The following is a 14,443-nucleotide window of genomic DNA, read 5'->3' on the forward strand; positions in this document are numbered from 1 at the left end:
TCAGCTCCTCAGGACTCGAAGTTTGTCAACTGTCCCATAAGCCAGTGGTGTTAATTACGCATCCCCCCTGGCAGGAGGCCGGTTCACTCATAGGATGACTACCATTGACCTCTCGAAAATTGGCACGAATGTTTATCGAACGGGGAAAGATGATGGGCTTTGATCTCACGAACGTTCAATCGCGAGTCTCCCCAGCTACCCGCACACACCGTCCGACCAAACATCCGCTTACAATTGCAAAAAGTGAAGTATGCCGGTTTACAAATTTGCAAACCGGGGCACGACCCCGGGGGGGGGGTGCGAGGAACTGCAGACAAGCGGGAAGAGGCAGCCACGAAGTGATCCGTTGCCAATAGCTGCCGAAGCTCCCAATCCCACAGTGGCTTGCCATGATTCAGAAGTCAAAACGACTCCAGAAAGCGGGAAAGATCAACCAACACGTGCAACGCTGCGCCGGTCGTGGTAATTTTTTGCCATTTGTCCAGCGCGAGTGGCAAGTCGATGCTCGCTTGCAGTGTACGCCCACTTGATTTCACCGAATTATAGCTGTAGCAATTGGATTTCAAATGAAGTGACATTGATCGAGCTATTAGCCACACTCTCACGTGCTAGCCCCTCTCCCCCCCTCTTCACGGTGTTTTGACCGAACAGGCTCAATGATTAATTCCGGACAATTAAACCTGCCCAAGCAATTCCACACCCTTGTATCTACCGACGAATGTGTACACGTTTACATACATATACAGGTATAGACAAAACTAATACAATACTTAAGTACTGAAACACTTCGAAGTGTGTAGGTTCCTACGAGTAGTCATTTTGCTAATTCTGCAGTCATTAAGTTTGCCCAGTGCAGCAAATACAATATCCCTGCTTTTTGAGCAAAAAAAAAAACGTTGTTATCGTAGAGATGTATCCAACGTTGGCGTCTACGCCTACCAGTTCACTCAAGTGTCCGACTCGAAGAATCGGTTTGGGATGCATCATCACGTGTCACCGACCGTGGTGCACTAAGCGCAACGTAAAGACGTCGCAAACGTTCGCCGATGTAATGCAAAAAGCAGGGTTCCCCCCCCCCTCCCCATGATGAGTCTTTGGGAGCCAAGGGTTTAAAATGTGGAGAAGAATCAATACTTTTGTTTTAAAATCTAATTGCTCACCCATCGGCTTCGATCTCAAACTAATAAGCCTTCATTTAAAACCCATTCCACTACAAGGGTATGTTTTGTTCACTCTCCCCCTAATGCAATCAGCTCACAATTATTCATTGGAGTCAATTACACGTCAACTGCTTTATCTGTTTCTTACACACTGCCTGCTTTCACCGCCGATTATCGTCGTCATCTTTACAAATGACTCCGAATGCTGGATGCCGAACAGGTACACTGTGTCTTCGAAATACCGGGCCAAATTCAGGGATTGGGGCGCCTCGCCAGAACTATATCCTTTCGTTTACACCATTGGAACCTCATTTGCCAGTAAAAATATGATCATTGTTTTTTTACCCTTCTATCTGGCAACAAAACTGACACCTTTTTACAAGGAGTCATGTTTGCATAGACCACAATACCTGCAGTCATAATGCAAACAAAAAACATAACTCTGATAATGTGGTCTATGCAAACATGACTCCTTGTAAAAAGGTGTCAGTTTTGTTGCCAGATAGAAGGGTAAAAAACAATTATTATATCCTGTCGCTCAACAAAACCCCTGTTAATACCAAGGAAACTTTATTCAACTCGTTTACAGCTCGCAATGTTATTTTTTTGAGTGCTCAGCGATTCGTGTCGTATATTAAAACGCAAGTGTGCGAAGCATTAAGGAATCAACTAACTGAATATTGGCAAAACAATATATTATAAGCGTTGCACGTTCGAAATGAAGAGACGAGGGGCCCCAAGATGGATGACAACGCGCGTAGTTTGGACGTCTGCAAACCGCCGTGACGTATATACGTCACAGTGGGCAGGCCTGCGCCAGGGATCCGTCAGCCACGTGACCGCTGTCCATGCCGGGCTTCCTGCTCGAAAGCCCCACCCAGCCACCTACTGGCCTCAATCAATATTGACCACGTGTGGGTACAAACACGGCGTCGTTGTTGAAACTTAAAGCGAATGTTGCTACTTCAAGAAATAATCGGAGGGGGCGGGGGGGGAATTCCCATTTCCATTATGCCACGTAAGAACTCGGTTCTGAGAATATGTAGATGATATCGGCATTCATTTATAATTCTTTACCTCCTATTCTGCTCTTGCATATGGCAATATGGTTCAGGAGCTGGATTCCAATGTCGAGCTCCGTTAGCCGCGAGAGGGCTTCAGGGGAGAGTTCGTGTAGTGTTTGCTGTTCTTCCTACGTGTAACGTTATATATTAACATTATATACTACTTGCGTTTTAATACATCTTCAAATGTTGAGCGCTCGAAACAATTGATACAGGACCTCACTGGGACTGCACTGGCGCGAAACATTTCTGCGCAGCGTGGTGATGCGGGGTTAGCAACAGCAGAGTCCATACCTGTCAACCCCTTATCATTGCCTACCTTAATACAGATCAATTCAGACCTCATTGGTCACCCCGTGCCCTTATAAAGCTCAACGTCCATCCTACAAAGTCTCATCACAATGGAGAAACACAAACAAATATACAAAGAAAAATATGTTTTGTTTATGGACCTAAAAACTAAATTTCCCTGTACAAGAATACGGGGTAAACTGTATGGGTTGACAGGTATGCAAGTCGTTTCTGTACGTGGGACACTGCCTCGTCTGCTGTTCACGTTATTTCAAGGACACACTGTAATAGACAACGGGGCCCCATGGTGAAGATGAAAATACTGTATGCTTGCAAGTGACAGTTTAGACGGCCGATCAAATGCAGGGCCCGCGTCACCTAAAGGGGTTGCTACCTCTGCCCTGCTTTTCCCAAGAACGGCCTGCGTGTTTTCTTGCAGGTATCTTTTCTTGGGAAATTTCCGGAAACATTAAAAGTGAAAAAGTCCCAGTTTCTTTGTCAGTTGCGTAAATGTACCATTCCAGACAATTAATTCACGTGAAGTTTTCCCACCTTTCAGAATTGTCAGATATCAGTCTGCTTCTTCTTCCCGTGATATATAATCCAGTTTCCCCCCCCCCCCCCTTGTTACCACAGAGGTGGCAACCCTGGTGTGTGGATCGGTCAAAATCTTGTTTGTTCAGATGTTTCGCGCCCGTATTCCCTTCGATGATCACTGCTTTGAACTACTCTCTCTCTCTCTCCTGTCCTCCATCCTTCATCGTCGTTGTCGCTGTCGTCGTCTTCGTCGTCTGTCGTCGTTGTTTGTCGTGTGTGTGCACTTCGCCATTGTGTCACCGACGCGCTCTCAGTGGCACAGTCGTGTCGCACAGCCGGCCAGGCGGTGGGGCCCGGGGCCCGCGGCCCGTCAGCGAGCCCATCCGAAGCGGGTCGATGCCGAGCAGCGTGTGCAGCGATGGGCGAAGCACGGCGCGGCCCGGGCTGGCGTGGCGGACCCTGCAAACACATTTGGCTTCGGGGAATCTCAGCCTCGCAAAGTGAGCGGCCAACCTACAGGTGGTGTCGTCGTCGTCGTCGCAGCCGCGTGCGAGTGCGTGCGTGCTTGTGTCGTCGTGCGTGCATGCATGTGCGTGTCTGTCGTCCTGCATGTGTGTGTGTGTATAAGTGCGTGCGCTAGCGGGGCGCTGGGCTGGGCCCTGAGCCACCAAAATGTCCCTTTCACTCTCCCTCCTTCTTAGTGGCGTGAACCGCTGTGATGGTGCCCCCCTCCCCCACGTGTGAGAGGAGCTAGAGCTAGGCCTGGTGTGCGTGGTGTGTCCATGCCTGTCAAGTGACCGTGGGGAGTGGTGGCGCAGTGGCTAGCGCACTGCGCTGCGAACCCGGCGACTCGAGTTCGATTCCCGAACCCACGAGCAAAAACAGTGGCCAATATCTGAACAGGTCCTGGGCCTCCCCTAGGTCGACTCAGCCTTAAGTGAGTACCTGGTGTGGTGTGCGAGCATCAGCACTGTGGGGAGACAAAGGCGGCCGGACGTGGTCACACCACCCCCTCGTGTGCCATGTCAGTGCTCGCTAACAGCACTTTGCTAACAGCAGTGTGTGTAGGCCACACGGGGGATCTTTGTCAAGTAACTGTGCGTTTTAGTTTCGGGTAATTGTTCTCGAACTTTTTTGGAATGGTGGGTCTTGGCCAAGTCATCAATAACCGAACGTAAAAAAAACCCACCCCATCAGATTAAAATGTTTTAGCTCTGCATTTCATTTGGCTAAATTGACGCTCTGCCCATGAAAATGTCAGATTGACCGTCATGCAACGAGAGTGCGTCCTTCCACTGTGTACTTTTCGAATCTCGACAATAGAGAATGGCCCGCAGAAGGAGATATCAAAGAACTAGTTCGGTGAGATATCTTCAAGTGACCTATTAACCACACCACACTTTCTCTAAGGCCCAATCATCATCCCCGAAAGACGCTAAAGCGGATATTTTAAATTCTCAGTGGGAATTTTTGCCAGGTTATGTGGAAAAATATCTCATTTAGTATGATGGGAGTTTTTTTTTATGCGGTCATTGGTGACGTGGCTAAGACCATCAGAGTCAAACCTATCGACCAAGAGGCACTGTGGCCGCTATGCCTGCTGTGCAGTGCAGCAGACTGTCCGGTCGGAGTGTCGGAGCATGCTGCGTCTCCTTCGTTACGTTTGTATGTACTTACGTATGTACATTGAACTTCTTTCGCACCGTACGTAGCCAACCGTGCTAATCGGAGTTTCTGCCCAAACGTTTTAACGCGGAAGGCGCAGCCCAAACAAAAAAGCAGAGCAGCTCTTTATCTTGTAGGTACGTGCCACTGTGCAGGGTTGTGAAGGAGGAGCAGAGATGGAAAGGGACTCGAAAATAAGAGGGGTTGTGGGAGAAAGGATGCGCTTTCCGTCATAGGCAAGTTTGAAGCTTCATTAATCAGAGCCTACCCAGCAAACGTGTAACGTTGGGTCAGCATTGGTCCAACGGTGGTTCCAACCACGTGCCAACCCACTTCGGCCCAGCCTTGCATGTTTATCTGGGTGTGTAGCTCTAGAGCAGAGGTGGGGAACAGCGGGCCGTATAAGGCCCGCGAAATCATTTGGTCTGGCCCTGCGAAGGCAACCGCAGGCGGGACTCGAAATTAAATCTAGGAGCAATCATGCAAAAGCAGTTGCGAATAACAACATCATCAATACCAGCTAACATCACACGTCTCACCAAAGAGAAGCAGTTCCAGCCATCACATTAGGGATGAGTTAATTAAATGTTTGACTAAATATAACGGGCAAATTTTTAAGTTGATCATTTTGTATGGCCCGCGAATTATGCTATAAATATCCAAATGGCCCTTGGCAGTAAAAAGGTTCCCCACCCCTGCCCTAGAGCTTAGGTGTGTAGATACAAGAAAAGAGCTGATTGTGTCTTTGGGTTGGGTCTTTCCGTTCGGTGGTGCCATCGGGCTATGCAAATACACACAGCAATCTACATGCGATTACACGACTGTGCATATCTCTATAAAACATTATGCAGCGCTCTACTGTGCACTTTTTCCCCCCAAGTGTGCACATTTGTAGAGCGATGCACATACAGCAGAATGTTGTGTGTCCTCTTATGTTTGTACAATGTAGGCAAATTCGTGCAATTTTGCTATTTTTTGCGACACACCGTATCCCAGAAATAAAATATTTAATTGCCTCGGCCATTTTGTATTATTTGGTACCCCGGGGTACCGCCATAAGGATGAAATGAACAACACGTGACACATTTCATCCAATCACAGGCAAGCCGAAGCAGAACGCGAAGGTGAAAACGAGGGCACGTCGCACGCGACTTAAATTCCTTCCGTCGTTTGCTAGACTTCTTTAAAAAGAATTTGGACATTTTTAACCGCACGCAACATTTTCAAAAGTTGCTTCAATTTTGAATTACAGTGTGCAGTACAATACTCCTGGGCCAACATTAATCGTAGTGTACTACCGTGCAGTACCACACTGTCCAGTAGTACACTCTACAATAGTACGGTATTACCGTTGCGGATTTTGCAATACGATACAGCGATCGGTGTGAAATGTTCAAAAGTGTGTGTTTGTGTTTCTTCAACCCTTTTTGAACGCAACGTTGCCAAAATAAATCAGGAATCGCGTGTATAAAAGCCGTGTTACACTGGGGAAACTTTAGGGCAACTGTCGCTACAATCGCCAACGGCAACGCAGTGACCATATGTGGCTGGCAACTTGATAGGACGGTAGCATAGGGCAACAATAGTTGTGTCCAAATTTTGTTGAGATGCGTGTATGACGAACAACGATTGGTCTTCACAGCACACAACCTCAGGTAGTCATTTTAAATGTGGCCTCTGATCAGTGCCGGATTAAGCTAGTGCGGGGTCTTTAGCATATGTTATAAAGGGGTCCAAAATAAAATAAAAACACACAAATATGAAAACACAAATTTTGTATTTGCATAGTAAAGTAATTGTATCATTTTATTTTCTACACAGCCAGATAATACAACAAATCGCTAACCTTAAACACCCAGTCGTTCATAAAAGTTAAAGGCAGTATAGTACTATAGTAATAGAGCAAGTGCAGAATCACTGAACCGGAATTGATAGCTTGAAAGCATTTAGCACGGGGCTCTTGAAAGTGCGGGGTCTGTAGCATTTGCTACTTTTGCTACGACGATAATCCGGCACTGCCTCTGCCTGCAATCTGATTGAAGGTTGCCATCCCAGTTGCCCACTCGGCGGTAACAGTGATCAGATCTGTCCATATTTATACAGGAAATGTCGCCACGTATCTTGCCATTGACGCTTGCTGGCAACAGTTCTTGAAATTGCCTTACCGTATCACGGCCAACAGGGATGTGTGTGTGGTGAAATGAAAAAAAAAACCTATCTGTCGTTCCATTTATGTGAAGTTTACACGAATCCATGTCATTGTTTGTCCCGTCTACTTGAGCACAGTTTTTTGACATTCCGTGAAAGCAGTGGTCATCGTGGGTCATTGCATGGCACCTCTCACACCTTGACTGTTCTTGTGTCTTCGCCGAATTGTGATCATCGTACGGTGTGTGTTGTGCACTGGATAGAGTTGAAACGATTCATAGATTCATGTCGATGTTTGACACACAACACGTCACAATGTATCACACGTGTGCGTAGAGCTACCAAACCAAAAAGTCCCAGTGGTTTCAAAAAGTCCGTCACGTTATCCCAAAGCATTGACAAAGTTTGGATTTTGCCCTCGTTTCAAACATTCTGGCCCCTTGCTCAACTGATGATGAGTGGGTGAGGCCTGTGAACAATGTCAGACAGCAAGGAGGAGGCCATTTTACTTTGTGGGTGGTGCGAATAGTTAAGTGGGCGTCGCCATGTAAATGTAGGGGGGGGGGCATGACAGAGGGAGGGGCTGCCAGCTTCCCTTGTGTCCTGGTTGAGCCTCCTGGGAAATTTGGTAGCTTTACGTTTATTACAATACGGATGCTGTCGATTCATTCCAGTGCACTCGTGACCACATGTTGGGGACGTAGCAGAATTATATTCAACGATTGAGGTGCTTCAACTGCAGACAGGAGATCGTGGTCACCATCGGTCAGAAATGTCCCCACGCTTAAGTGGGTACAAGCCCATCGAGGGGGAGGGAAACGTATGTACACCGATGATGATCACGGGCCTCCTTGCGTTGGTCAGAACGTCCGGCTCGTGAACCAAGCGGCCGGTGCACCCCAAACAGCGGCCTAGCTGTCGAGTGTGCAGACAGTGCAACCCTAACGGGGTCAAGTGGCCGGAGGGGCCCAGGTGCCGCGCTATGAAGCAAAGTGGGGGGGGGGGCGTTTGGCACGGTTGGGTGGGCCCCATTTCATTTCTTGTGCCAGGGCCCATGCCAGCCTTGCCAGCCGTGCTTCGCCACTGGTCCAAAATGTGTCGTCATGAGTGTTCAAATTCCCAGCTGTCTTTGCGTTGTGTAAATGAGCGATGCCCGGTGGTAAAAACTTGATAACCCACAAATTCTCACTGTGTCCAGAACAAAAGCCTTCAGAGTGGTTGGGTTAAGTGGGTGCAGTGAGTACATTTTGAAGTGTTTCAATGATGGCATTGTCCGTTACCTAGTTTTTTTTTCACACTTTCCAACTAAAGTTGAAAGCGTTTCAACATTGATTCTGTCCGTCCGGCCGTAAAGTGATCCTATATGAACGAAACCTTAGTGTAGAGTTGGTTTACTATTGGCGATTAAACCCTTTTGCAAACCGGGCAAATAAATGAAATGGGTTGCCCGAAAAACTTGGAGACACAACCAGGAGTAAAACAGGTGCGGCAATTCGCATTTCGTCCGTGACCACGACCGATCATCGGCTTCCGCCCTGATAATGAAATAGCTACGCACGCAGAGCCAAGTTGGAAAGCGTCACGTGATTCATGCATTAACTTGCCTTTTTTACGTGGGTTATTAAGTTAGTTAGTTTTTCTTTCTCCCCAAAACACCCCCTGTATCGTATTTGTTTTTCTTGTTGGAAGTCACTGTGCAAACACCCCGCTCCCCGCACCCCCGCACATTTCATCGTTCTTTACACCATTCATCTTGCACATCCATAAGCTCAGCGTGGATTCGAGAAAGCCTGTTCCGCTGTGGGCTACCATTCCCGCCTCATCTGTTGTCCCATCTGGTTGAAGCAGATGGTATCCATTTGTCACCGACGACTTCTCTCCGTCGCTAACGCGTCGTCTCGAGACCGTGTGAAAATAGACAAATGTGCAGCCCTGCAATCGACTCGCTCCGGCCACTGCTGGCAGAAGGCGCCTCCCCCCCCGCAGAGGGAGCTCTAGAGAGCCCTTCTGGAGGGGATTTTGGCCTACTCTTCCACGCTGGCCAGACCGACTTGAAAGAGGAGGACGTACCCACACTTTACTCCACCCCACGCAGCCTGCCCATCACCTGCGGTGACGTTACCCTTTGCTACCGCTGCGTGGTGTTGTCCATTCGTTGGTGTTACCCGTTCCTACCTCTGGGTGGACAGAGGCGGCTGTTGGGGGAGGGTTACATTTGAGAAACTCGCCCTCCCCCCCCCGTTGTTTATTCAACTGCCGTGACGGGAGATCGAATCAAACAGGCGATCCTCTGGATTGCAAGTCCACTGTGCGCTGCCGACCATTGCAACCATGGCAGCACTTTTTTTTTATGAAGTACGCTTTCTGATCTCAAGTTTTTACAATTTTTTTTAGCTATCCCGAACCACCTCCTCACTAAGCTATCCCCAGACTCTCCCCCCCCCCCGCTGCTGCTTTCTCCTTTACGCCACTGCCCTCCACGCCGGCGCATTTCTCGATATCACATCATCGCCACGTCGAAGCCGCCGCCCTGTGCGATTGCGTTGCTCAAACCAGACGCCGATTTAAGCTATTATCGTATCGCTTGGTTGTTTCGCCTGCGTTACCTTCGACAAAATTACCGGCGGTCCAACGGGGTATCCCACATTGAGGGTGGAGAGGTGCTCATGCCAGAAGCGTACGGTCATCCGGCGGCATCTGTTTAGCGAGCCTGAACTCTGCTGACGAGACCCAGAATGTCAAAACCGGTCCGGAGTTTGCACACTTAAACAAAGACGCGTCTTCGAATATCGACCCGCAAAGCCGATATAGGTCGATGGAATTAAGTAGAATACGTTTATTGTACCGTGGAGACACAGAATTGAACTCTGCTCGTATTTGCTTTTCGTAATAATTGTACAATTAGCCATGGTATTTGTTTTTTATTGGCGGTAGCCTCAGCGAGTCTTTTTTTTTCAGGAGAGTCACACTACACTGAGATGTTGGAACAAATCCAGCAGTGCTTTTTGTTTAACGTGAGAGGGTAAGCAGAGTGCCCGGAGAAGACCCACCACACAGTACGAGGGAGACAGGCTAGGTGCACGAACCACCCCATCCCCCCCTTGTCGCACTGCCACTTCCTGGCCACCCACAAATATTCAAAAACGAATTGTAACTCTGCGATTGAATGTTAACGCTGTCGGCGTGGCAGGCAAGCCGTCGCCTCCCGCTGCTTCATGACAACTCTGATTTCCTTCTGCTGGGCTGACACTCTTAAAATCCCTGCAAATGTGGGGGGTTTAGCCGAGACCTCGGTACAACTACTGTCCCCGCAAGAATTTTGTAGGTCAGATTTTTCGACCCGATCGCACGCCCCTTTACTTGGGTGACGCTTGCCTGCCTTGTCCAAGCACAGTCCTCGCCCTGTTAGAGGCCCTCCTTTCAGTTGATGAAATATGGAAAGAGGCCACTTCTTTAGTTTCCATATAGGGTTGGGGTTCACAGTTTGAGGTCAGGGGTTACTGTGCAGTCGAGGTGTTAAAGTTTAAGGAAATGGATATTCTATGTATGGGGCACGCCTCAAAGCATCTTAAGATGATGGGTTTGTTTGGGACTAGGTCGAGGGTTTGGGGATTCTGATTTGGGTTACGGGTTAGTGTTTGCAACGAGGTTTGAGAGGATTAAGGGCTACAGGTTAGTAATAGCACAGTAACACCTAAGGTGGCATTGCTTGCCTGTGATCTGCGGGGATGGTAGTCAACTCGGCTGGTGTGCGGTGCTGCTGCCTCTCTCTCTCTCTCTGCGTCGAGGATATTAACACTCGCAGCCTTTCTTAACCCTCTTCAACCTAAATTTCGATTTAAAGCTTTCGTGACTGCAGGGATTCATCTTCTTGGTTCTTTCGGTAAAGTCACGTAGAAGGGAAATAATAAAATAATAAAAATACAACATAATTAAATCATTCTCACGACGTTTCGGCCACAACACAAGCAGCCGTCCTCAGGTGAAGAACAGGTCTGTCGAGACGACAGAGTCTAAATTTATTATTTTATTATTTCCATTCCACATGACTTTACCGAAAGAACCAAGAAGGTGGACCTCTTCCAGCTCCCTGTCGCAAGCGCAGCCGCCGTGTGGCTTGGGAGGGGTTTCGCGCTTACGCTGCTGCGCAGCCGTTGCTGCGCCTTGTCGGGCGTCGCCGATGTCCGACGTTTCGCACCCGCGTGCCCAGGAGCCTCAAAAGTCACTTCCTGAAGTCTGATCGTCGGGCATCGCGCACCGGCTCGTCGCGGAGCGGTCCGCGACAGAGCAGCGGCTCAACGCCCCGGGAGCTCCTTTAGGAACTAAACGGTGCAACTTTCCTTTTTCCCTCGATGAAGAACGTGGCACGCTGCTGCTGGTGGTGGTGGTGTTTCCGGTTCCTCAAGCTGATTGGCTCAACTATCTGACGTTGTAAGCCAGCCAATGTTGCTTTTGCTTCGTCTGGGAGGAAACGAACGTCAGAGAGAGCCGAGTCAATCTGTTTTAAGAACCCCCGGCACCACCACCACCAGCACCAGCATCAGGCCACACTCTGTATCATCGATGGAGAACAGCAAGATGCACCGTTCACTTCATGAAAGAGCTCCGAGATGCGTTGAGCCGCTCCACTACGGTTGACCGCGTCGTGAGCTGCTGAATCACGATGCCCGACGTTTTGTCCCCACGAGAGCGAGCCGCCCATCGCGGCTCTCCAAAGCGCTCCCGGCACACGGCGTGAAAGGTCGCACGGCCGAACGACGGCGCAGACGCGCGACCTGAACGCGCCGCCGCCGCCGCCGTGCCAGCGGAGCCTGCCTCTCGGTGTGTCCCCACAGCTTTCTCTCTCGCTCTGCTCGTGCTCTCTCTTCTCCCCCTGTCCTGCCTCCCTCCCTCCCTCCCTCCCACAGCTCTTCCTTGCAGTCCAACTCCACCACGCACACCTCCCTGAACCAGCACACGCCTCCTCGGGGCAGCACGCCCGTGTCCCACGGCACGGGCGCGGCCAAACCGCCCGGTGGCTGCCACACGGCCGCCCCGCCGGGCGCCCGCGGAGGAGGGGCCGCCGCCGCCGGTGCCGCCGGCGCCGCCGGCACCACCGGCGCCGGCGCGGGCCAGGCCCCCGGCCGCGGCCAGGCCCGGTCGTCGAGCACGCGCAGCCGGCCCTCGGCTAACGCGGCCGGCTCTTGGGATTTTGTGCTGGGCCAGATACGAACCAGTGGCCTTGACGTGAGGTCCTTCATGTAAGTGCTGCCGTGCGCCGTGCACACGTGAAAGCCGGACGGTTCGAGCCAGCTGTTTTCCGCCATGGGACTGTGGAATTTGCGGTGCCGTCGGTGATGAGTGGCCGCCCGATGATTGTCGTGCGATGTAGGTCTTAGGGTGTTTTTGTGTTTTTGTAGTTGGGGAAGGGGGATGTGGTCCCCCCAATGCCCTCGTCGCTGATGTTGGAGGTTATTGCCATGGCCATGTTAGGGAATGTTTTGTCACGGCCACAGAGAGGAGGGGGGGGGCAGGGTGGATGGAATTTTGTCCAGGACCTTAAATCAGAGGGGTTCTCAGAAAAAGCCCAGGGTGTTTCAGAGGGATTTCCATTTGGAATTTTGACCCAGGCCTCCAAAAACCGTTAGGCGGTGACCCAGTGTTTTGTCAAAATGTGAATCTGGCTACTTGCACTGAAACTTAGATTTTTGTCAGTCGTCGGACTCCGTGAAATTATTATAACAGACTTAATTTGGCATCTCAATCAATGGCTGGACTTTATTTTTAACCATCTAAGAAAAGTCCATTGAGATCAAATGTAGACATGAGATATGGAAGTGAGACACGCGCGTGGAGACGAAATAAATGCAATTCTTTTTTAATGGATAGTACGGCATCATGATCAGCTCTGTTGAATGCTTTTACAAGGTGCTTTAATGCAAAATAGCAGATGTAGACAGTCTGGTTAGGCTATGAGTTCTGGAATTAGCAATATTCTACTAAAGGCACTAGCAAACGATAGATTGCAAAGCTCTCATTGCATCTGATACTTCACTGGAACCAACGACTAACATTTGTACCCACGTTTTAAAATTCACTGATTATTATTCGGCTTTATAATAATATAAGTTCTCTTCAAGTGTCATCTGGGTCGTATGCTACCGAGGGCAACGTTCTTCGCATGACGACAACGTTTCTATTTTTTATTCTCAGAACTAGAATTTAGCCAAATTTTATTCAAAACTAGATTTTATACTCTTTGGTTCTTTCGGTAAAGTCACGTGTTAGAAATAAAATAAAACAAATCACGACGTTTCGATCGCAACACAAGCGGTCGCCATCAGGCAAAGGAGTCAGCCTCTAAAGGCAAACTGATTTTATAGTGATGGATTTTTTTTGTTGATGCAGTCATCGGTGACTGAGTGGAGACCATCAACTCCCTGCACTCGAGAAGCCGGTTTGCGCTGAATAACTACTGGACATCTGTGGGAAAAAAAAGCTGTATAGCTCATCGGATTCCTCTAATATAAATATTTTGATTCCAATGAATGACAGGCAGCTGTCTGGATTCGAACCCAGCGTTCCAGGGCGCTCAGTCACTTATATATCGCAGCAGGAGGCCTCACTGCACTCTGTTGGCCCACGCATTTTTCACGCTGTTATTTGAATTTGAAAGTCCTCTTCGGCCCTCAGTAAGGGAAAAAGTTCCCCACCGTTGACATTGCATTGCACTCGGTCTCATTAGAGACTGGTTAGGTTCGTCACGCCTGGCATCCATCACAGTGAGTGTCGGATTTGGTCCTTTGTGGATGACAAGCAAGTGTCATCCGAATTAAACATTCAGAGTCCTTGACACCAGCTTAAGAAAGAGTAGATGCATTTGACCGACAGCCTCAAGGCTGCTCCTGGCATTGACGGATGCGTCAATATGCATCGCATCACGTGGTGGTGGTTGGTGGTGACGGTGGTGGTGGTGACCACGAGGTTAGTTGTGAGTGTGATTTGTCAAATTTCTAATTGGGGGTGGAGGAGGTGGGGATATTATAGAAAGGTTGTCACCAATCCGCACTGACCAACTTAGTGCAGTATGGTCAAACAATCCACATAGCGGACATTCAATAATATACTGACTCAAATTGTCGTTAAATATTGACTTAATGTGTGAAATGCACTTCTAAATAATGACCATAATAAAGCACTTAACAATCATCGTATTCACCATATTCACCAAACAAATATCACCCTTCCAGTATTGAAAAAGGTGTCCCTCGCCTTTTTGGAAAACTGGGAAACATTTTGCCCCTACTTTCCGTTTAATGTTTTTTGTAATCGTATTTTTTTTAAACAGAGGCACAATTATTCGGGTTGTCCGTCTGTCCAACTAAAAACATTCGCAAAAATGTTCAGAAATTAATTCTAAGTCACGTTCCCTCCGTACGTGGCACGGGAATAGAAATTATGACATCTTCGTTATTTGCATTAATTCCCCCCCGCCCCCTCGAATTTGGCGCCCCACTTAAATCAGCGCCCTAAGGCGACCGCCCTCGTTCACCTCTATGGACGGTTCGCCCCTGCTTAGGTTCTCAATTATTGTTTTTT

General features: G+C 48.9%; 1 protein-coding gene across 2 annotated transcripts in view; it reads left to right on the forward strand.

Annotated features, from left to right (window-relative positions):
• The window catches only part of SYT7 (synaptotagmin 7), a 47,520-nt gene that overhangs the window by 18,131 nt on the left and 14,946 nt on the right, over positions 1-14,443 (forward strand). Inside the window, exon 2 of one of the 2 annotated variants that reach the window (XM_078607230.1) lies at positions 3,388-3,552. The exons of the other annotated variant lie outside the window; for it this stretch is intronic. Within the exon in view, the coding sequence (XP_078463356.1) occupies positions 3,388-3,552 (165 nt within the window). The remainder of the gene's footprint in view (positions 1-3,387; positions 3,553-14,443) is intronic. 2 annotated transcript variants of the gene reach the window in all.

Source organism: Lampetra planeri, chromosome 27 (genome assembly GCF_965212315.1).
Source record: "Lampetra planeri chromosome 27, kcLamPlan1.2.h2, whole genome shotgun sequence".
NCBI lineage: Eukaryota > Metazoa > Chordata > Hyperoartia > Petromyzontiformes > Petromyzontidae > Lampetra > Lampetra planeri.